General features: G+C 21.9%; 1 protein-coding gene across 6 annotated transcripts in view; it reads left to right on the forward strand.

Annotated features, from left to right (window-relative positions):
• The window catches only part of LOC117179509 (androgen-induced gene 1 protein-like), a 95,282-nt gene that overhangs the window by 43,613 nt on the left and 29,139 nt on the right, over window positions 1-22,530 (forward strand). For 2 of the 6 annotated variants that reach the window (XR_004467928.1, XR_004467929.1), the window contains exon 1: window positions 19,386-19,544. The exons of 2 other annotated variants lie outside the window; for them this stretch is intronic. Coding sequence is in view for 2 of the 4 variants with exons in the window: in XM_033371379.1 (XP_033227270.1) it covers window positions 19,386-19,544 (159 nt within the window). In the remaining 2 variants the exon portion in view is untranslated. Of the gene's footprint in view, window positions 1-489; window positions 566-19,350; window positions 19,545-22,530 lie in introns of those variants that run through there. 2 more of the 6 variants (XM_033371379.1, XM_033371380.1) reach the window with 2 other exon arrangements.

Consider the following 22,530-nt stretch of genomic DNA (forward strand, 5'->3'; position numbering starts at 1 on the left):
TTACAAATAAAGAGATTAATCTTCAAACAAAAAATTGAAGGTTTAACAAAATAATTAAATTTACAAAGAAAGACATGAATCTTTAAAAAAATTAATTTTCAATATAATAATTAAATTTACAAATAAAGAGATGGATCTTAAAAAAAAAGAGTTTTTAACCTAATAATTAAATTCACAAGTAAATAGTTGAATTCTAAACTAATGAATTTTCAGCAAATTAATAAATCGTGCGCAAGTAATCCATTGTTGAAGAAAATGATCAAGAACTTTTATTATCGATTTAAAATTAGCACACTTAAGATATTTTTACCCAAAAGTTAATTTTTTTCCTTGAAAAATTCATAATCTTAGATAAAAATTCCTTTTTTTTTTTTTAAATTCATAACCCGAGGCCTGCACTCTGCTCAAGGTGCACCCATACTCTCTCAAACACCCCCTCACGCAACACTCTTCTCTCTTCTGTCACTCCACTGTCAGTTGGTTGCGGACTCCCGGCACGATCGGTTCTGAATAAAATTCACCTCGTGTTGTGTTACATATCGTGAAAGACATTCTATTCCGTGAGGTAATCCCACGCTCATCCACATCTCCACGTGGGCAGATAGACTCACTTTTCCTTATAAAACCGAGCAGAGTCACTATGTCGACAGTCTCAACTCAGAAAAAGCTGGTTTTTAAAGTTGTCCTGACATGCGAAAATTGTCTCCTTGAGCGGAAACGAGCAATTCAATACCTCTTTTGTGTCTAAAAATATTTAATCCTGGGGCTAAGACCGTTTTGGAAAATAACTGTGAAAAAATTAACTGCGGTTTCCTGCTTTCGAGGGTTATGTCACATTCGAGGCTGCGCTCGCTCTTTAATTTAAAAGACAATGGGAGAAAAAGGTGTAAATGAGGAAATTTTTTATTCTCTTCTCGGCAAATTGGAGGTGCAATTCAGGGGTATTGATTTCGCGGGTTGGGTGTGACTGACCTATGATTCAGAGGACTCTGCGGTATTTTTATGTAAACAAAGTTATTTTTAATCATGTGGAAAAAGTGCGTTGCTCTAGATTCAAACAGATAAACTAGAGTAGGAGGAAGATGACGTGTGTGCTCAAATGATCAAATTATTAGAAGAACAGATTCTTTGAATTCAAGATTCTTTTAAAATAGATTTTTATCTTTAATCAAAGACGTTTACATTCGGTTGAAAATTAATTTTCTTTTTTTGAGGAAAAATTAATCCTTATTGGTTGAATTCAATTGTTTTTTTATTTAAAAATATAAATATTTTGGTGAAGTATCAACTATTATATTTCTTTATGAGAATTCATAGTTTTTGGCTTTAAATTTAACTACTTAGTTGAAAATTAATTTTTTTCGTTGAAGGTTTATCTCTTTATTTTAAAGACTTTTTATGGAAAATTAATTATTTCTGGTTAAAACTTCAACTGTTTAGTTGAAAATTAATGTTCTTTAGTTGAGGAAAAATTATTCGTGTTTTTATTTGAATATAAATTAATTTTTTGTTTAAAGATTCATCTCTTTATTTGCCAATTTAATTATTTTGTTACAAATTTAATTTTTCGGTTGAAAATTATTATTTTTTTATTGAAAACTTATTTTTTTAATGAAGATTCATCTCTTTTTTTGTAAATCTGATTTTTTTATTGAAAATTATAATCATTTTTTTTTAGATTTATTTTTTTTATTTATTAATTTAATTATTTTGTTGGAAATTCATTTTTTGTAATCATCTCTTTATTTGTAAATTTAATTATAATGTTGAAAATCATTGATTTCGTCAAAAGTGCATTTTTTAAATTCATCTCTTTTTTTGTAAATCTAATTATTTTGTTGAAAATGTTTGTTTTTTTTTTAATCAATTTTTGTTTTAGATTCATTTCTTTATTTGCAAATTTAATTATTTTGTTAAAAATTTAATTTTTTGGTCGGAAATTCTATTTTTTTTTTATATAAGATCCATCTCTTCATTTGTAAATTTAATTATTTTGTTAAAAATTATTTTTTTTTAATTTAAATATTTCGTTAGATTCATTTTTTTTTAGTTAATTTAATTATTTTGTTAAAGATTTAATTTTTCGGTTTCAAATGATTTTTTTGTAAATTTTTTGTAAATTTAATTATTTAAAAAAAATTTTTTAATTCAATTTTTTTGTTAAAGATTCATCTCTTTTTTTGTTAATTTAATTATTTTGTTGAATTTCTTTTTAATCCATCTCTTTATTATTAAATTTAATTTTTCGGTGAACAATTATTATTTTTTTAATTGGAAATTAATTCTGTTTTAAGATCCATCTCTTTTTTAAAATGTATTCTGTTGATTCATTTTTTTTTAAATAAATTTTTTTTGTTGAAGGTTCATCCCTTTATTTTTAAATTTAATTATTATGTTGAAAATTTCTTTTTTTTTAGGTTTAAATTTTTCTTTTAAATTCGTCTCTTTATTTATAAATTTTATTATTTTCTTAGAAATGTAATTTTTCGGTTGAAAATTTTTTAAAATTAAAAATTCATTTTTTTTATTTGAAAGTGCATTTTTTAAATTAATCTCTTCATTTTATAAATTTAATTATTATATTAGAAATTTATTTTTTTCATTGAAATTTTATCTCTTTATTTGAAAATTTAATTATTATGTTAAAAATGAATATTATGTTGTAGACAAAGTTGTTATTAAAGATTGAATTTAATTTTTTTTAATTTAAAATTAAAATTTTCCTGGTTAAAATATCAACTATTATATTTTTCTACGAGAATTCATATTTTTTTATTTAAAAATCAACTACTTTGTTGAAATTTCACTTGTTTCGTTCAAGATTCATATTTTTATTTGAAAATTTAATTTTATGTTGAAAATTCATCTTCTTGACTGCATATAAACTTTTTTTGTTGAAAATTAATTATTTCCGGTAAAAATTCATATTTTTATGTTGAAAGTTTAACTGTTTGGTTGAAAATTAATTTTCTTTAATTAAGAAAAAATTCATCTTTATTGCAATTGATTTTTATTTTAAAATGAAATGTTGTTCAAAAATTAATTATTATATTGATAATTCGTTTTTGTTGTTGAAAATTTATCTCTTTTGGTAAAAAAAAGGATGAATGATTTATTTATATTATTTATTAATTATTTATTTAAACTATTTTTTTGAAAATTCGTCTTTTTCATAGAAAATTAATCTTCTTGGTTAAAAATTTACTGTTTTGTGCAAAATTAATTATTTCGGGTTAAAAATTCATATCTTTGGGTTGAAAATTTTAATAGTTTAAAATTAATCTTCTTTGCTTGAAGAACAATTCGTCTTTATTGGTTGAACTTAATTTTTTCTTTTTTAAATTTGCAATTTTAATTATTATTTCGAAAATTATTTTTTTGTTGTTGAAAATTCATCTTCTTGGTTGAAAATTAATTATTTCGGGTTAAAAATTCATTATTTTGATTCGAAAATTCCGCTATTTGATCAGAAATTAATTTTCTATTGTCGAGAAAAAATTTGTCTTTATTGGTTGATTTCAATTGTTTTGTATTTAAAATTAAAATTTATTTGTTTAAAATATCAGCGATCATATTTTTCTATTAGAATTCATATTTTTTGTTTTAAAATTCAATTACTTGGTGAAAATTAAATTTTTTTCGTTAAAGATTCATCTGTTTATTTGAAAATTTAGCGACCTTAAAACCAATTAAAAAATCTTGAATTATTATATTGAAAATTAATCTTCTTGGCTGAGATTAAATTATTACGGGTTAAAAAGTCAAATTCTTGGATTGAAAATTCAGCTATTTGTTTGAAAATTTATTTTTTGTTGAAAATGTATCTCTTTTGGTAAAATTTCATCTTTTCGGCTACGAATGCAAATGTTTTTCAACATTTTGGTAGCAAATTAATCCCTTTTGAATAAAAATGTATCTGTTTGGTCGAAAATTAATCTTCTTTGGTTTGAAAATTCGTCTTTTTTCGTCGAAAATTAAACTGTTTGGTTTGAAATTTATCTTGAATAAAATTTGAATTTTCAACGAAAAATTTCTGCTTTAATCAAAAAATTTTTTATTTTTATAAAAAAACAATTATATTAAACTATAAAAGACTTATTTAAAAAGAAATCATTAATTTTTAACCAAATAGTTAAACTTTTTGTTACAAAAATTAATTTTCAAAAAATAAATAAATATGAACAAAACAGTTAGTTTTTCAACCAAAAAGATAAAATTTTATCAAAAGAGGTAAACTTTTAACAACAAAAATAATTTTCAACCAAAAAAAGATAATTTTTAACTGTATAGTTGCTTTTTTTTATTAAAAAAGCTGAAATTTCTACAGAAAGATATGAATTTTCAGTTTAAAAAAATAATTTGTAATTAATTAGTTTAATGTTCAAACAATTTGTTGAATTTTCAGCCAAAAGAGATTAATTCTAAACCAAAAATCTAATAGTTCATATTTCAAAATAAAAATATACATGTAATTATTTAAAAAGAATCAATTTCAACGAAAATCGAAGAATTTTGTTAACAAAATAGTTTAATCCTTGAGCAAAAATGATTAATAATTAATAATATTTTAATTATTAATTCAGGGTAAAATTTTGCCAAAAAAATTTAATTTGTAACCAAGAAAACGAATTTTAAAGCTACAATTTATTAGATAAATCCAACAACAAAAAACCGAATTTTCAACCGAGAGCACGAATTTTCATCCAAATAGTTGAATTTCAAAACAAAAAAAGATTGATTATTCTGAACGAAAATATTAGAGTTAATATTTCAAAATTTCTACTAAAATTAATTTAATTTAAAATAAAAAACATTTAAATTCAACCAAAAGCGACGAATTTTTAAGTAAATATTTAAATAGTCAACCAAATATATTTTTTGCCATAAGAGATGAATTTAAGAAATATAATTGAATTTTTAACAACAAATATTTTACTCAAGAAAGAAAAAATTTTAAACAGTTTGTTGAATTTTAAAGTTGAAATTTTTTGAACCAAGTAATTGAGCTTCTCATTAAAAGAGACGAATTTCCAATAAAATATTTGAATAAAAAAATCGTCTTTGGTTAAAAAATTCATTTTTATTGATTTAGAATTAATTTTCTTCTTTAAAAATGTAACTATTTCAATTTGTGGTAAAATTAGGAATGTTTAAATAAATCCTCATTTTTTTCTGGATTTTTGGTAGATTAATCTTCTTTGTTGAAAATGAATCTGTTTTTGTTAAGGATTCAACTTTTTTGTAAAAAATTCGACTGTTTTTGTTTTAAAATTTAAAAAATCTTTATTGAATTATTATCTATTACATTTTTCATTGAAAATTCACCTTTTTTATTTAAAACTCAACTACTTGGTTAAAAGTTTAACTTCTTTATTAAAAATTCAATTTTGGGTTGAAAATTAAACTATTTGCTTCAAAATTTTAATTATTTGTAAAAAAATTCGTTTACTTTTTACTTAAAAATTTAACAATTTCATAGAAAATTAATGTTTTCGGGTTGAAAGTTTGTCTGTTTGGTTGAATTTAACTGTTTGTGATTTAAAATAAAAATATTTATTGGTTGAAAATTGAACTGCTTAACTACAAGTTGAACTACTTTGTTAAAAATGTAATTTTTTGCTTGAAAAAGCACCTCTTTTGTTGAAAATTCGTCGTTTTTTTTAAAGAATTTTTTCTGTTTTTTATTTAAAATTACTTAAAATATTTTTTCTCTGAAATATCAACTATTAATTTTTTTGTTACAATTTTTTGTTTTGTTAAAAATTAAACTACTTGATTTTGTGGAAAATTCGTCTTTTTTGGATGAATTTAACTTTTTTTATTTTAAATTAAACTATTTTTAAAATGTAATACTAACTAATTACATTTTTCGTTAATAATTCTTTTTTTTTATTCAATGACTTGGTGGAACCACTTTGTTAAAAATAAATTTTTGAAACCGAAAATTCAATTGAAGTTAAAAATTTATGTATTTTCTTCAAAATTCCTCTTATTTTTGACTAAATGCAACTTTTTTTTTTATTAAAAATTAAAATCTTTTTTGGTCTAAAAAGAAATTTTTTTTGGTAAAAATTCAACTTTTCTGGATTAAAATATTTCTGCATTTTGAATTTATTTTTTGTTTGAAAAATACAGACTGATTTAATATAATACAATAAAGAAAATGCATTTTTTTGGGTCAAATTTTAAAATATTTTTGCAGAAAATTAATCTTTTTGGATTAAAAAAAATCTCTTTTGTTTTAAAATTAATAATAATAAATATAATAAAGAACATTTGTTGGTTAAAGTACCAAATATTACATTTTTCTTTAAAAATTATTTATTTTTGTCTTCGAAACAACGAATAATATTTATTGCCTCTTGGTCAAAAAAAGTTTCTTTAATTCAAAGAAATGGTTTTTTGCTTTCAATGAAAAATTTTCTTTGGTTTAGAAGATTTTTTTTTTATTTTGAAGTTATTTTTGCTTAAATAAAAAAAAATTTAGGTAAATAAATGGATTTATTTTAAGAAATGAATTAGTTTTATAATTGTTTTATGATTGTTTTATGATGAAATTACATTTTTACAACTTTAAAAATTGTAAAATTAACCATATTTTTTAAATTGGAAAAGCGCCATTAAAAAAATTCAATTGTTTATTTATTTAATATAAATAAATAATTTAATTTTTTTCGCGCTTTTTTCCAATTTTCAATAAATAAATAAAGGATTGTTTTATGATGAAATCAAATTCTTACAAATTGAATCAAATTAAATTTAAATTATTTTTTATAATTAATTTTAAAATTAAAATTACATTTTTACAATTATATTTAAAAAATAAGCCTCGATATTATTAAAATTCAGCCATTTTCTTAAATTGGAAGAAAGCTCCAGTAAAAAAGTTTCATTTATTTATTTATTGAATATAAATAAATAATTTAATTTTTTAATTGGCGCCTTTTCCAGTTTCCAATTAATAAATAAAGGATTGTTTTATGATGAAATCACATTTTTACAAATTAAAAAAAATTAAATTTAAATTGTTTTTAACAATTAATTTAAAAATTAAAATTACATTTTTACAATTATATTAAAAAATAAACATTGATTTATTAAAATTCAACCTTTTTTTTTAAAAAACCGCCATTAAAAAATTTCAATGATTTATTTATTGAATATAAATAAATAAGTAATTATATTTTTTTACTGTCGCTTTTTTTCAATTTCCAATAAATAAATACATGATTGTTTCATGATTAAATCACATTTTTACAATTATATTTAAAAAATAAGCCTCGATATTATTAAAATTCAGCCATTTTCTTAAATTGGAAGAAAGCGCCAGTAAAAAAGTTTCAATTATTTATTTATTTATTGAATATAAATAAATAGATAATTGTATTTTTTACTGTCGCTTCTTTCCAATTTCCAATAAATAAATAAACTATTGTTTTATGATAAAATTACATTTTTACAATTGTAGAAATTTTAATTTAATCTAAAAATATTCCTTGTATTACTTTGTGAAGACAAAAAAATTAGATTTATATAATATTTTAAAGTTATGTGTATATTAAGTAATCGATGAAGCAACATTATCTTTATTTTATCAATGAGAGCAACCTAAATCGTTTCGTAGTTGCGAAAGGTCAAGGAACTGAAAGACATGTGCTCAGACGAGTTATTGTATAAGATGTCTTAGATTCTCTTTAATATGCTGCATTCAAATATGAGTTCCTCGAAATTATTTATCAATTTTTTATTATTATTTCTTTATTTATTATTTTTTTCATTTTTTGTTTCAAAAAGCAGATTACAGAGAAAAATAAGGTTAATTTTATAAAAATAGGGGAATAACTTCTTTTAAATTCCTAAGATTACAAGTTTTTTTTTTTTCAACAAAATAGTTTAATTTTTCCCTTCGTCTCGTTTTTTTTCTAACTATGTTTTTTGAATTTTCAACCAAACAAGATTTTCTATCAAAATTCATTAGTTTTGAGTTTAAAAAAATAATTTTTAACTTAAATGATAAATAATTTCAAGAAAATATTTAATTTTTCGACCAAAAGGTTAATTTTAAACAGCAAAGTGAATTTTTACAAACTAGTTCAACTTTCAACAAATTAAATAAAATTTTAACGAAAAAAAAATATTTACCAACAAATAATATAATAGTTGATACCTAAAACAAAACAAACATTGATTTTTTTATGAAAATCAGTTAAATTCAACTAAAAAGGGTGAATTTTTGTTCTAAAATTTATTAATTATGAGTCAAAAAATTAATTTTCCGCTAAGAAAATAATAATTTAAACAAAATATTTCATTTTTCAGCCAAAGAGATGAATCTTCAATTAACAAAAAAATTAATTTTTAACAAATTAGTTCAAACTTTCAACAAGGTAGTTAAAGTTTCAATCAAAAATATTATTTCTCAACGAAAAAAAAATATAATAGTTAATGTTTCAAATACAAAATATTTTTATTTTAAATGAAAGCAGTTAAATTCCACTAAAAAATAAGAATTTTTCACAAAATTCATCAATTTTGAGTTAAAAAAATTAATTTTTCAACAAAGAAATTAATTTTTGACAAATTAGTTCAAATTTATACGAATTATATGAAGTTTTAAGAAAAAATATTATTTATCAACAAATAATATAAGAGTTTATGTTTTTAACAAATAATGGTAATTTTTAGTTTTTCAATTGAATTAATTTTTTTAATTTTAATTTTTCAATAAAAGAGATGAATCTTCAACAAAAAGAATAAATTTTGAATAAATTAGTTGAAATTTCAACTACAAATATTATTTCTCGACAAATAATATAATAGTTGATAGTTTAAAGAAAAAATTTGAATTTTAAATCAAAGCAGTTAAATACCACTAAAAAGACGAATTTTTTCACAAAATTCATCAATATTTAGTTTTAAAAATTAATTTTCAACAAACTAGTTAAACTTTAAACGAATTATATGAAGTTTTAAACAAAAATATTGTTTCTGAAGAAATAATATAATAGTTCATATTTAAAAAAATAATAATAAATTTTAAATCAAAACAGTTGAATTCAAATTTAAAAAAATGAATTTTGAGTTAAAAAATTAACTTTTAACTAAAAAAATAATAATTTCAACAAAATAGTTAATTTTTCAACACAAGTGATAAATCTTCAACAAAAGGAATACTTTTTTAACAAATTAGTTTTAATCGAAATATTTAAGTTCAACTAAAAAATACGAATTTTTTAGAAAATTTATCAATTTTTAGTTTAAAAAATTAATTTTCAATTTAAAAAATGATTTTTTAACCAAATAAATATATTTTTAACACATTAGTTCAAGTTTAAACAAATTATATGAAGTTTTAACAAAAAATATTATTTCTCAAACAAGTGGTATAATAATTGATATTTTTAACAACAAAATATTTTTATTTTAAATCAAAGAAGTTAAATTCCACTAAAAAATACGAATTTTTCGCAAAATTCGTCAATTTCGAGTTAAAAAAATAAATTTTTAATTTAAGAATTAATTTGTGTAAATTCATTTAAATTACAAAATTTTTAAATTTTAATTATTAAGTTTCACCAAAAAATATTGTTTCTCAAGAAATAATACAATAGTTGATATTTAAACAAACAATTTCTTTAGTTAAAAAATAAGCATTTTTTACAAAATTCATCAATTTTGAGTTAAAAAAATATATTTTTATGTTGAAAAAATATTTTGTAAGCAAATGAATTAATTTTTAACAAATTAGTTCAACTTTAAACGAATTAAATGAAATTTCCACAGAAAATATTATTTCTCAACGAACAATATAATAGTTAATATTTTAAAAACAAAGCATTCTAGTTTTAAATGAAAGCAGTTAAATTTCAATGAAAAATAAGTTTTTTAGAAAATTCATTTTGTGTTGAAAAAATAAATTTTAAATTAAATAATGCTTAGTCAAAGAAATTAATTGTTTTTAATCAGTTAAACTTTGAACGAATTTTATGAAGTTTTAACAGAAAAATATTATTTCTCAACAAATAGTATAATAGTTAACATTTTTAACAAAATATTTTTATTTTAGATCAAAACTATTGATGCAAATAAAAAAGACGAATCTTTAGAAAATTACTTAAATTTTTAAGTAAAAAATATGAATTTTCAACCGAAATTATGAATCTTCCACTGGAATAGTTGAAATTGCAGTTTATAAAAACTAATTTTAATTAAAGAAAAACAGAATTTACAAACAAATACTTAAATTTTTGACCAAAAAGATGAATTTTAAACTAAAGTTATGAATCGTTGAAAAAAATAAATAATTTTTCAACAAATTTGTTTCATTTTCAACCCGGCAGCTGCATTTTATAAAAAGAAAGTTTAATTTTTAATGAAAAATATAATATTTTTTTGAATATTTGAATAATAAAAAACAGTTGCATTAAATCAAAAATAAGACGAATTTTCAAAAGAGCGCATAAATTTTCAACCTTAATTGAATTTTCAGTTTCAAAAAATAATTTTTAACGAAGTGGTTCCACCAATCATTGAATTTACAAAAAAAAATAATTTTAAACCAAAAATGTAATTGTTAATATTTTATTTAAAAAATATATTAATTTGAAATAAAAACACAGCTAAATTCGTCCAAAAAGGTGAATTTTTAATAAAATAATTAAATTCGCAACCAAAAATACTGTTTTACTGAAAGATATGAATTTCAAAAAAATATTTAACAGTATAATAGTTTCTTTGAAATAAGAGAACAAAAGAGGAATTCTTTAGAAAATGGGGAAAGGATTGTTCAAAATTGAAAAAAAATCCAAAAGTTTGAAAGATTTTCCAATACCAATAAAAGTTTTTTTTTTTAATTAAAAAAAATCTAGTGTTTCTTTCACTAAGAGATAAAAATTGAAGAGGTAATTTTTTTAATTCAATTTTTTTCTTTTAGTAAAGGAAACAGACTAGAATTGTTTTTAAATTTAAAAAAAACTTTTTTTGTATCGAAAAATCTTACAAACTGTTGAATTTTTTAATTTATTAAAAATTTTTTTATGTAAAAAAATTCAACTATTTATAAATTAATTTTAATCTATCCGATTAAAAAAAAGTCATTTTTCTTCATTGAAAAAGAATTGGGTTGTGCCCAAATTAAAATAATCTAGAGAAAAATTAATTTACAAAAGTAATACCTATATTATTTCTAAAAAAAAATATTTTCGAATAAACCGTAATCAAAGAAGTTTTTAATGTATATTTAGAGAAATAAATCATCTCTTGATTATTAATATTGCAAAAATTAAGTTTTTGTCTAAACTTGAATCTAAAACATAAAAATCCATTTAAAAATTTCTTAAATAAACAAGTTCAACCTGAAAATAATTTTTTCTGAAGTATTTCTCCTGTGAAATTCGCAGAAATTGGGTATTTCTGTACTTTTTTCATGTGCGCATAAAATATTAATTCTCATTTATTTGAATTTAAGGACAAGATAAGACTTAAAATATACATGAGCGAGTTGTGTAACCAACAGTTTTGTATTCTAAATAATAAAAATGTACATTACCTTCGGCGTTTTTGAACAAATAAACCACGAAATAAAATAATTTTTTCAGCTAATTATTTAATTTTTGAAAAAATAAAAAAATATAATTCATTTGTTGAAAGTAAATCTAATTAAACATTTTTATGTCAAAAATCCAACCACTTACTGAAAAGTTAATCTAATTTGTTAGAAATTATTTTTTTATTGAAAATTCATCTCTTTGGCTGAAAATTTACTTATTTTGTTAAAAATTATTTTTGTCTTGGTTATGAATTGAATTGTTTTTTATTTGAAATAAAAATCTTTTGGTTGGAATAACAAATATTATTTATTCCGCTTAGAATTCATATTTTTTGGTCTACTATTTGGTTGGAAATTAATTTTTTATTTGAATATTTATATTTTCGGGTCAAAAATTTTAACATGTTGTTAAAAATTAAACGATTTGGAGCTGAAAATTTAACCGTTTTGTTAATTTGCTGAGAATTTATGTATTTTGTTGAAAAATCATAATTTTTAGTAGAACATTAATACCTATTTTTTCAAAAATTGATCTTTTATTGCTGAAAATTCAATTATGCAGTTAAATATCCGTCTTTTTTTGGTTGAAAATTTGTTTACTTTTTGTTGGAAATTAAATTTTTTAACTAAGAATTTTACTATTTCATTTTTTGTTCAGAAAATTTCTTTTTTAGTTTAAAATTCAACTATTTGGTTAAAAAATCGAGTTTTTTGTTAAAAAAAAAATATCTTTTTTACTTGAAAATTCAACTATTTGGTTGAAAATCTTCTTTCTTGATTGAAAACTCATTTATTGGGTTGGTTTTGAATTATTTTATCAAAAATTAATTATTTTTTTGTTTGTTTAATTCAACTGGTTGAAAATTCGTCTTTTTGTAGAAATTTCATATTTTATTGCAAAAAATTAATCTTTTTTGGTCAAAAATGTTTTTTGTTGTTAAAAGTTCGTTTTTTATTGTTGTAAATTAACTGTTTAAACTAAAAATTTGATGATTTCATTTTCTGTTCAGCAAATGTCTTTTTTAGTTGATAATTCAAATATTTGGTTTTAAATTAATTTTTCTTGATTAAAAATTCATCTATTGGGCTTGAATTGTTTTGTTAAAAATGTACTTATTTTTCTGTTTAATTTAAATTGTTAAAAATTCATCTTTTCATAAAAAATTCTTATTTTATGGCGGAAATAGTCATCTTTTTCTGGTTGGAAATTAACTTTTTTCTTGAAAATTTAATTTATAAACATTGTTTTTTTATTGATTTTTAAATTGAATTTTTTTAAGATTCCTCATTTTAGTTGAAAAAGCAGCTAATTGATTTAAAATTGAACTACTTTCTAAAGAAATAATTTTGCTGATTTAAGATTCATCGTTTCAATAGAAAAGTCTATTTTTTGACTGTAAATGAACTTTTTAATTGAATATTTATATTTTCCAATAGAAAAGTTCATTTTTTTCCAGGAGATTAATTTCTTGGCTCGAAAATTGAAACTTTCTTTTTAAATTCAATTTTTTTGTTACAAATTCAACCATTTAGATGAAAATTAAACTATTCCGGCTTGAAAATTTAACCGTTTTGTAGAATATTTTCTAGATTTGTTGAAAATTCGTATTTTTTGTAGAAAATTAATTTTCTTGGTAGAGAATTTGTCTTTTTGGTTACAAAATGTAACTATTTGCTTACAAATTAATTATTTATGTTTGAAAATTCACCTAAAAATTTGAAGATTTAATTTTTGGTTAAAAAATATTTCTTAAATATTCATTATTTTCAAATAGAACTTTCCACTTATTTGTAGAAAATTTATATTTTCGCCTTGAAAATTCCAGAATTCAGTTTAAAATTAAATTTTTAGTTTAAAATAAAAAATTTTGGTTCAAAATTCAACCATTTTATCAAAAATTAAACTTTCATAGAAAATTAACTTTTCTGCGTCAAAATAATATTTTCGGGTGGAAAATTCGAATTTTTTTGTAGTAAATTCGACTTTTTATCTTCCAAATTCAACAATTTTGTTGGAAATTATGTATTTTATTGAAAATTCTTTTTTTTCGTGAAAAATTAATTTTCTTGGATGAAAATTCATTTGTTTAAATTTAATTAAATTTTTTATTGGAAAATTTAAATATTCTTTTTTTTAGTTAAATAGTATATAATAAATTATATAAATAAATAATAAATTAACTTATCTAACCGAAAATTTGAAGATTCTTTTTTTGGTTAAAAAAAAAAACATTCATGAAACTACTTCCTAAAAAATTAATTTTTTTGTTTGAAGATTTATAATTTGAAAATGAAAGTCAATTATTTGGCTTTGAAATTAATTTTTTAGTTAATTTTTAAAAGGAAACTAATCTTTTTTGCTTGAAAATTCAAACATTTGTTTAAAAATTATTCTTTTTTTTTAATTCAAGTTTTTGATTAAAAATGCAACCATTTGGAAGAAAATTAAACTATTTCGGCTTGAAAATTCAACTGTTTGTAGAATATTTGGTAGATTTATTGAAAATAAATATATTTTTTTGCAAATTCGTTTTTTTTCTAGAAGATTAATCTTCTTAGTAGAGAATTCATGTTTTTGGTTATTAATTTTTTATTTTTGAAAATTCACCTACTTGCTCAGAAATTCACGTTTTTGTGGTTAAATTAAAACAATTATTTAAATTAAATTACTTAACTTTTTAGATAAATATTCATATTTTCCAATTGAAATTTCCACTTTTTTTGTAGAAAATTTGACTTTTTCCCTTCAAAATTCAACAATTTTGTTGCAAATTATTTACTTTATTGAAAATTCTTCTTTTTTTTTTTTGGTTAAAAATGCATTTTTTTGTTGTTAAAATTTAATTTCTTTATCCGAAAATTAAAATATTCTAATTTTGTTTGGAAATTTATCCTTTTTAAGTTGGAAATTCAATTATTGGGTGGGACAATTTTTTTTGAGAATTTTTTTTCCTAATATTTATTAAACTACATATTTGGTTTAAATTTGATTTTTTGTTTTATTCCCTTCAACTGTTTCAAAATTTATGGAAATTTAATATTTTTAGGTTGAAAATAAATATTCAAATTTTCAAACAAAAATAATTAATTCCCAACGAAAAATGTAAAATAAAATAAAAAACAGTTTAAATCACCCGAAAAAGACCAATTTTTAGCAAAATATTTAAATCCTCAACAAAAACAAAAAGAATTTAATTCAAATAAATAAATAAAAATTATGCAAATTATATTTTGAAGGTAAAATCATATTTCGTACAAACTAAAAATTTCGAATAGCAATGTTGCTTTAATGTTATATAAATTTTTATAATTTCCCTAGGTTTAAAAGATATTTATGACTTTTTGGTGCTTGGAAAAAATAAAAAAATATTTTGTAAATTCGTTTATTCGTTTTTGACAATATTCTACTTTTTTTAAATGTTTTAAAATATTTTAAAATGTTCTCTTGAAATAAATGTTGTAAAATAAACAATCATTAAAAAAAATTCCAAAAATCTTAAATATTTTCAAATTTTAAATTACTTTTGAATTCTCTTAAAATTTCTAAAAGTTTGAAATATCTGTTGAAATAATTAATAGTTTTCTTAAAACTGTTTAAAGTCCTGAAAAATTAAAAATAGTATTCTTAAAATCTTCCAAATTGTTTTTGACATATTTTTAATTTTTCAAAGCTTAAAAATAATTTTTTCTAAATAAAACCTAAACCAATTAAATTGTCCCCAGAAATCTTCTAATCTTATAATAATTAACAAAAACAAAAAGATTTTTATTTAAAGCCTAATTTTCAACAAAAAAAAAAAACATTTTTTATTCAAGAACAAAAATTATGCAAATTATATTTTGATGGGAAAATAATTTTTCGTAAAAAATAAAAATTTCGAATATATATTTATTTTTTTAAATTTATTTGTTTATTTATTTGTTTATTACAGGATTTTACCAAATTTTAGAATAAATTTGAGTCAGTTTAAAAGCTATTTAAGACTTTCTGATGCTTGGGACAAATTTAAAAAAATTTGTAAATTTTCGAAAAATTTTCAATTTTAAAATATTTTTATTCCCTTCAAAACTTCCGAAATATCTTTTTAACCGATTCGAATTATTTTTAAAATCATCTTGACATTCGTTGATTCGTTTTTGACGATTATCGATTTAATTTTTTCAAAAAATTTCAAATCTTCTCTTAAAATAAATGTTATAAAATAAAAAATCTAAAAAAATGTTTCTAGAAATCTTAAGAAAATTTTTCATTTTCTTAAAACCTTCAAAACTCCTTAAAAAGTTTGAAAATTTGATTTCAAACCTTTTCAAATTTTAAATTACTTTTGAATCCTCTAAAAACTTCTAAAACTTTGAAATATCTTTTGAAATAATTAATAGTTTTTCTAAAATTGTATAAAATCCTGAAAAATTAAAAATATTCTTAAAATCTTCCCTGATTGTTTTTGACATATTATTCATTTTTAAACGCTTAAAATTAGATTTTTAAAAATAAAACCTAGATCAAATAAAATTTCCACAGAAATCTTGTAATCGGTACAGGTAATTTTTTTGTTACTGACACGACAATTTTTTTTAATTTTTTGATTAAAGAAAATTTTAAGAAGAAAATGATTCCCTGATATTTAAAAAAAAACAACAATTTGGAATCAATTCTATTAAAAAGGATAGGATGTCTAGACAGGATAATCAGATTATGTAACTGTTTCTAAAAAAAAAAAAATTATTAAAAAAGAGGGTTACGAAAACGTATCTTAGGTGCGAAAAAATTGAATGTAAAGTAAATTCTAGAGACCTTCCGAAACTCTAATTCAAACGATCTTGGTCCGAATGATCAGCCTTGAAAAATGCAAATCAAGCATTGCAAAATTCTTGCTCCTTTGTATTTTGATATACCTGCAAAACCTACGAAATGTCAAGACATTTTTTTTTATGTCGGGGAATTTTTTCTAGAGCGTGCCTAATTTTTTTTTTTAATTTCAAAATAAAATTCAATAACAATGATTTTTCATTTCCAAAGGAAATTTTATATTACTATATTTAACTATTTTGTTAAATATTAATTTTTTGTTGTTTAAAATTAATTTTTTTAAGCTGAAAATCTAACTATGCGAGTTGAACATTCCATAATTTAAGTTAAAAATTCATCTTTTTAGTTGAACATGATTTTTTTTAACTAAAAATTTAACTATTCAATTTTTTGTTGAAAATTATGATTTTTAGTTGAAAATTCGTATTTTTTGGTAGAAATTGATCTTCTTGATTGAAAATTCATCTTTTTGGTTGAAAAATTAATTATTCTAGTTAAAGATTAATGATAGTAGTTGAAAATTCATCAGTTTTTTTTTTTACAAAATTCAGTTATTTTAGATAAATATCCATAATCTTAGTTGAAAAAACATCACTTTTTTGTAAATTTAACTATTTCTTCGAAAAATATTTTTTTCTAGTGGAAAATTGGTATTTTTTAGTTCAAAAGTCAACTATTTGTTTCAAAATTTATCTTTTTAAATTAAAAATGTATGTATTATGTTGAAAAATCGCCTTTTGTGAGAGAAAATTAATCTTCTTCTTTTGAAATTTATTCATTTTTTCAATTAAAAATTTGACAAATTTAATTAAAGATTCATTATTTTAATTAAAAATTAATCTTTTTCCTTTATAGTTTTACTATTCCATTTTTGGTTAAAAATTTATATTTTTTTCAGTTTAAAATTCAACTTTTGGGTTGAAAATCTGTGTTTTTTGTTGGAAAGTGATATTCTTTATTTCGAAATTCAATTGCTTCTTTGAAATTTGGTCTTTTTTAGTTAAAAATTTATTTACTTTGTTCAAAAATCATTTTTTTTTTTGGTAAAAAATTATTATTTTTTGTTTAAAGTTCTACTATTTCAGTTTAAGATTTATCATTAATTTTTTTAACTGAAAATTTAACTTTTCCATTTTTATTGCAAATTGACATTTTCTAGTTCAAACTTTAAATATTTGTTTTAAGGTTTGTCTTTTTCAGTTGAAAATTCATGTATTTTGTTAAAAAATCATCTTTTTTCGTAGAAAATTTGGTTTAAAATTCATCTATTCCAGTTAAAGATTAAACATTTTAATTAAAATTTTATTTCTTTGTTTGAAAATTAAATTACTTTGCTGAAAAATCTTCTTTTTTGTAGAAAATTCATTTTTGCGTTAAAAATTGACCTACTTTATTAAAAATTTATTCTCTTCATTGCAGAATTGAAAATTCAACTATTTTGCTGAAATTTGTTTTCACTTAAAATATATGTTTTTTAGTTGAAAATTTAACTATTTCAAAATTTCTGTTTTTCATTAAATAGTTGTTTTTCGTAGTACAAAAATAATTTTTTTGGTTAAAAATTCGTCTTTTTAGTTGAGAATTCATCTTTTTAAATTGAAACATAACTATTTATTTAAAAAATTAAGTCTTTTGTGGGAAATTTAATAATTTTCATTTGTTAAATTCAACTCTTTGATTGAAAATTGAGCTGTTTGGTTGAAAATTCCAACTGTTTTGTTCAGCATTCGTCTATTTGGTCAAAAAAATCTTCCTTTTGGATTTAAAATTCACCTTTTTTGTTAATAATTTAATTGTTTTCTAAATAATTCAATTATTTCGTTGGAAACTGCAACAGTTTTCGGTAGATGTTTAATCAAAATGAGCAATCACCAAAAAAATTTTTTTGATCTACAATTTCTACTATATTTTATGAAAAGCATTATTTCACTTTAAAAAAAGGTTCCTGGAAAAATGTGTATTTTTCTCTTGAAAAACATGGAAAAGTCCTGAAATTTTCTGTATAAAGACCTGTAAAACCTGGGGAAAAAACTTGAGATACCCGAAAAAAACCCTCAAATTGTCAGGGAATTTTTTTGATAATTTGAGTAGACACTCTGGTATTACGCAGCTGAAAATTCCTGACAGGAACCTCGGAGGATCCTGTACAGGTAACTCGAAGGATCCTGTACAGGCAACTCGGAGGTTCCTATACAGGCAACCCAGAGAATACTGTACAGGCAACTCGCAGGTTGCTGTACATGCAACTCGGAGGACCTGTACAGTAACCTCCGAAGATCCCTTATAGGAACTCAGAGGATTCTATACAGGCAACTCGGAGGATCCTGTACATGCAACTCGAGAGAGCATGTGCAGGAAACTGAGAGGTTCCTGTGCAGGCAACGCGGGGAATCGTTTGTAGAAACCTCAGAGGATCCTGTACAGAAACCTTGAAAAATTCTGTTTAGGAACCTCGGAGGATCCTGTACAGGATTCTCGGAAAAACTTCGGAAGATCTTGTGCAGGAACCTCGGAGGATCCTATACAGGTAACTCGGAGGATCCTGTACATTCAACTCGAGAGATCATGTACAGGAAACTCGGGAGATCATGCACAGGAAACACTGATGATCCTGTTCAGGCAACTTGGAGGACCCTGTGCGGGCAACTCGGAGAATCCTGCACAGGCAACTCGGAGGTTCCTATACAGGCAACCCAGAGGATCCTGTACAGGAATCTCGGAATAACCTCGGAAGATCTGTAGAGGAATCTCGGAGGAGCCTGTACGGGCAACTCAGAGAATCATGTACATGCAACTCAAAGGATCCTGTACGGGGCGTCTCGAGGATCCTGTACGGGCAACTTGGAGGATCATGTACAGGTAACTCGGAGGAGCCTTTACAGGAACCTGGGAGGATCCTGTACAGGAACCTCGGAGGATCATGTACAGGATTCTTCAGCTGGGTAGAATAGTTGCGATTTTGTAACAAAAGGAGACAATTTCTCGCATGTAGGAAAAGAGGAAAAATATTACAGAATCGTATCGAAGATGCGAGAAACTCTTTTATTTGGATTTCATGCGATTGCATGCCTGCAATTCGCATTTGCAGTCTTCTATGATTATACATACGTCGTTATACCAAAAGGTGTCGGGAGGAATCATGGCGCTTATGGTGGAAAATTCAAATTTCTCACCTTCTGGGACGGGGTTAGTATCACTAAAAAATAAATAAACATTTTTCAGGTACAATTCATCATAATATTGTACTTAAATATCAAAAGAAACAATTCTTTGAATAAAAAAACACTATTTTTGATAAATTATAACTGGAAAAAAGCATGTCTGAAAAAAATTATCTATGAATTCAAGAATCGAAATCATATTATCGTATAAAAAGAATTTCTTATGAAAGGAAATACTTTATTTATATGAAAAAAGCTTAAAGCTTACGAAAACTAATTATTTAAAAAATAGTTTTCCTAATTGAATTTCTTTACTGGCGCTGTTTTCCAATCTAAAAAATGGTTGAATTTTAATAAATCGATGCTTATTTTTAATATAAGTAAATATTCTTTCAATATAATTATTTGTTAAAAAAATTCTTTGTTTAAAAAAATGTTTAAATGATTTTAGCCATAGGAAAATTGATATTTAAAGTTGGAAACAGTAGATTTGTTGAGAATGTTCCCTCTAAAAAATGAGCCATCAATTATTAAAATTCCTTAATAAAAAAACAAACAATTATGAAGTCATAGCAAGAGGAAATTTTATTACAAAAAATATTGCTGTAACTATTATTTTGCTGATATCTGATTTTTAGCACCACAGCTACATTCAATGAGAAATCTTTTCCTTTTACTTTTCTTTCTTTTTTTCTTCCTCTTTTCTTTTTCCTCTCCATTTATTTTAATTTCTTTTTTTCTTTTCTTTTTCTTTTTCTTTTCTTTTTCTGTTCTTTTTCATTTCTTTTTCTTTACTTTTTCTTTTCTTTTCTTGTCTTTTCTTTTTCTTTTCTTTTTCTTTTCTTTTTCTTCTCTTTTTCTTTTCTTTTTCTTTTATTTTTTTCTTTTCTTTTTATTTTCTTTTCTTTTTCTTTTCTTTTTCTTTTCTTTTTCTTTTCTTTTTCTTTTCTTTTTCTTTTCTTTTCTTTTTCTTTTCTTTTTCTTTTCTTTTTCTTTTCTTTTCTTTTCTTTTTCTTTTTTTTTCTTTTTCTTTTCTTTTTCTTTGCTTTTTCTTTTATTTTTCTTTTGTTTTTCTTTTCTTTCTTTTTTCTTTCTTTTTCTCTTCTTTTTTCTTTTTCTTTTCTTTTTCTTTTCTTTCTCTTTTTTCTCTCTTTCCTTTCTCTTTCCTTTCTCTTTCCTTTCTCTTTTCCTTTTCCTTTTTCTTTTTCTTTTCTTTTCTTTTGCTTTTATTTATTTTTTTCTACTTTTCTTACATTTTTTCTTTACTTTTTCGAGGTTATTTTCTATAAGATGTGACTAAAACATAAATAAGTCAATGTTAAGGTTTTTTTGGACATTCAGTTAAAATTAGAAAATCCATTTCTTTAATTTCATTTATTTGAGAAATGTTACTTTCTCATTTATTTTCTTATAGATGAACAAGTAACATTTCTCAAATAAATGGATTTTCTAATTTTAACTGAATGTTCAAAAAAATGTTGATATTTATTTATTTATGTTTTAGACACAACTTATAAAAAATAACTTAGAAAAAGTAAAGAAAAAGCGTAAGAAAAAAAAGACAAGAAAAGTAAAAGAAAAAAAGAAAAGCAAAGAAAAAGAAGAGAAAAAACTTTTTCTCTACTAATTTCCTCTTCAATATATCTTTCTTCTTCTTTTGTATTTTCTTTATTCTTTAATCCTATTTTTTTCATTTCTCTTCTTCTGACTTTCCTTTATTTTATTTTTTTCTCTTTTATTTTTCTGCTTCTTTGCTTTTTATCAGTTAGTTTTTGTAAGACTTTACTTTAAAATAAATAAATAATTGTTAACATTTGTTCAATCATTTAGTTGAATTAAAAAAATTTTAATTTCATTTATTTGAGACATGTTACTTTTTCTTTCTTTCTTCTTTTCTTGCTCTCTTTTTTCTTTCTTTCTTTATTTCTTTCTTCTTTTCTTTCTTTCTCTCTTTTTCTTTCTCCTTTCTTTCTTTTACTTTTTCTTTTTTCTTTCCTCTTTTCAAATTATCACTTCGGACGCCCCTCCTAATTTGTAAACATTAGACTACAAGTTCTTCTTAAAACTTAGCCATTTTAGCACTGTCAATAATTAACTGTAAAAGAAACCATGCTCCAACTGCAAGTTAAAATCAGAAATGCAGTTTCAGCAGTTCAATGGAATTTAATTTATTTAAAAAATGTCTCTGTGTCTCACGCCCCTCCACATCTCGCTCTCTCTCATCCCCTTTCTTTCTTTTTTACCTTTTCTTTACTTTTTTCTTCTTTTTCTTCTTTTTCTTCTTTTTCTTCTTTTCCTTCTTTTCCTTCTTTTCTTTCTTTTTCTTCTTTTTCTTCTTTTTCTTCTTTTTCTTCTTTTTCTTCTTTTTCTTCTTTTTCTTCTTTTTCTTCTTTTTCTTCTTTTTCTTCTTTTTCTTCTTTTTCTTCTTTTCAGTTTTTGTAAGATGTGCATTTAAAATATAAAAATATTTACATTCCGGTTTTTCATGTAGAATGTAGATAGAAATTGTGCGGTGGCATTTTACGTTTTCCCCTTTCATACTTATACTTACTTATCCTTACCGATCCGGATCGTATTATGTAACCGTGAGAATGATGCTAGAAGACCTTTGAGGTCAGACCAGTGACGAGCATCAAACTATCATAAACCATAAATTAAACCTATATTGCCCGAGGCATATTTGAAATTATTATTATTATTATTATTATTATTATTTTAAAATAAAATAAAACCTATTTTCCTATTTTATCAATTGACAGAACTGTACATGATGTAATCGAATTAAAAAAAAATATTCAGAAATGAATTTAAGATCAAATTTAAAAAATGGCCCAAAATTAATATTGTCACCCTACCTGTTCAGAAGGCATGAAATAAAATTTTGAATTCAGTCCTGCGCTTTATGAATAATAATTTTTAAAAACAAATTTTTTATGTTATCTCTTTCCACATAAAATAAAAAAAACGCAAAAAAAAATTTCTAAACTTGAATAGGGGTTGTGAAATTAAAC

The sequence above is a fragment of the Belonocnema kinseyi genome, chromosome 9 (assembly GCF_010883055.1).
Source record: "Belonocnema kinseyi isolate 2016_QV_RU_SX_M_011 chromosome 9, B_treatae_v1, whole genome shotgun sequence".
Classification (NCBI taxonomy): Eukaryota; Metazoa; Arthropoda; class Insecta; order Hymenoptera; family Cynipidae; genus Belonocnema; species Belonocnema kinseyi.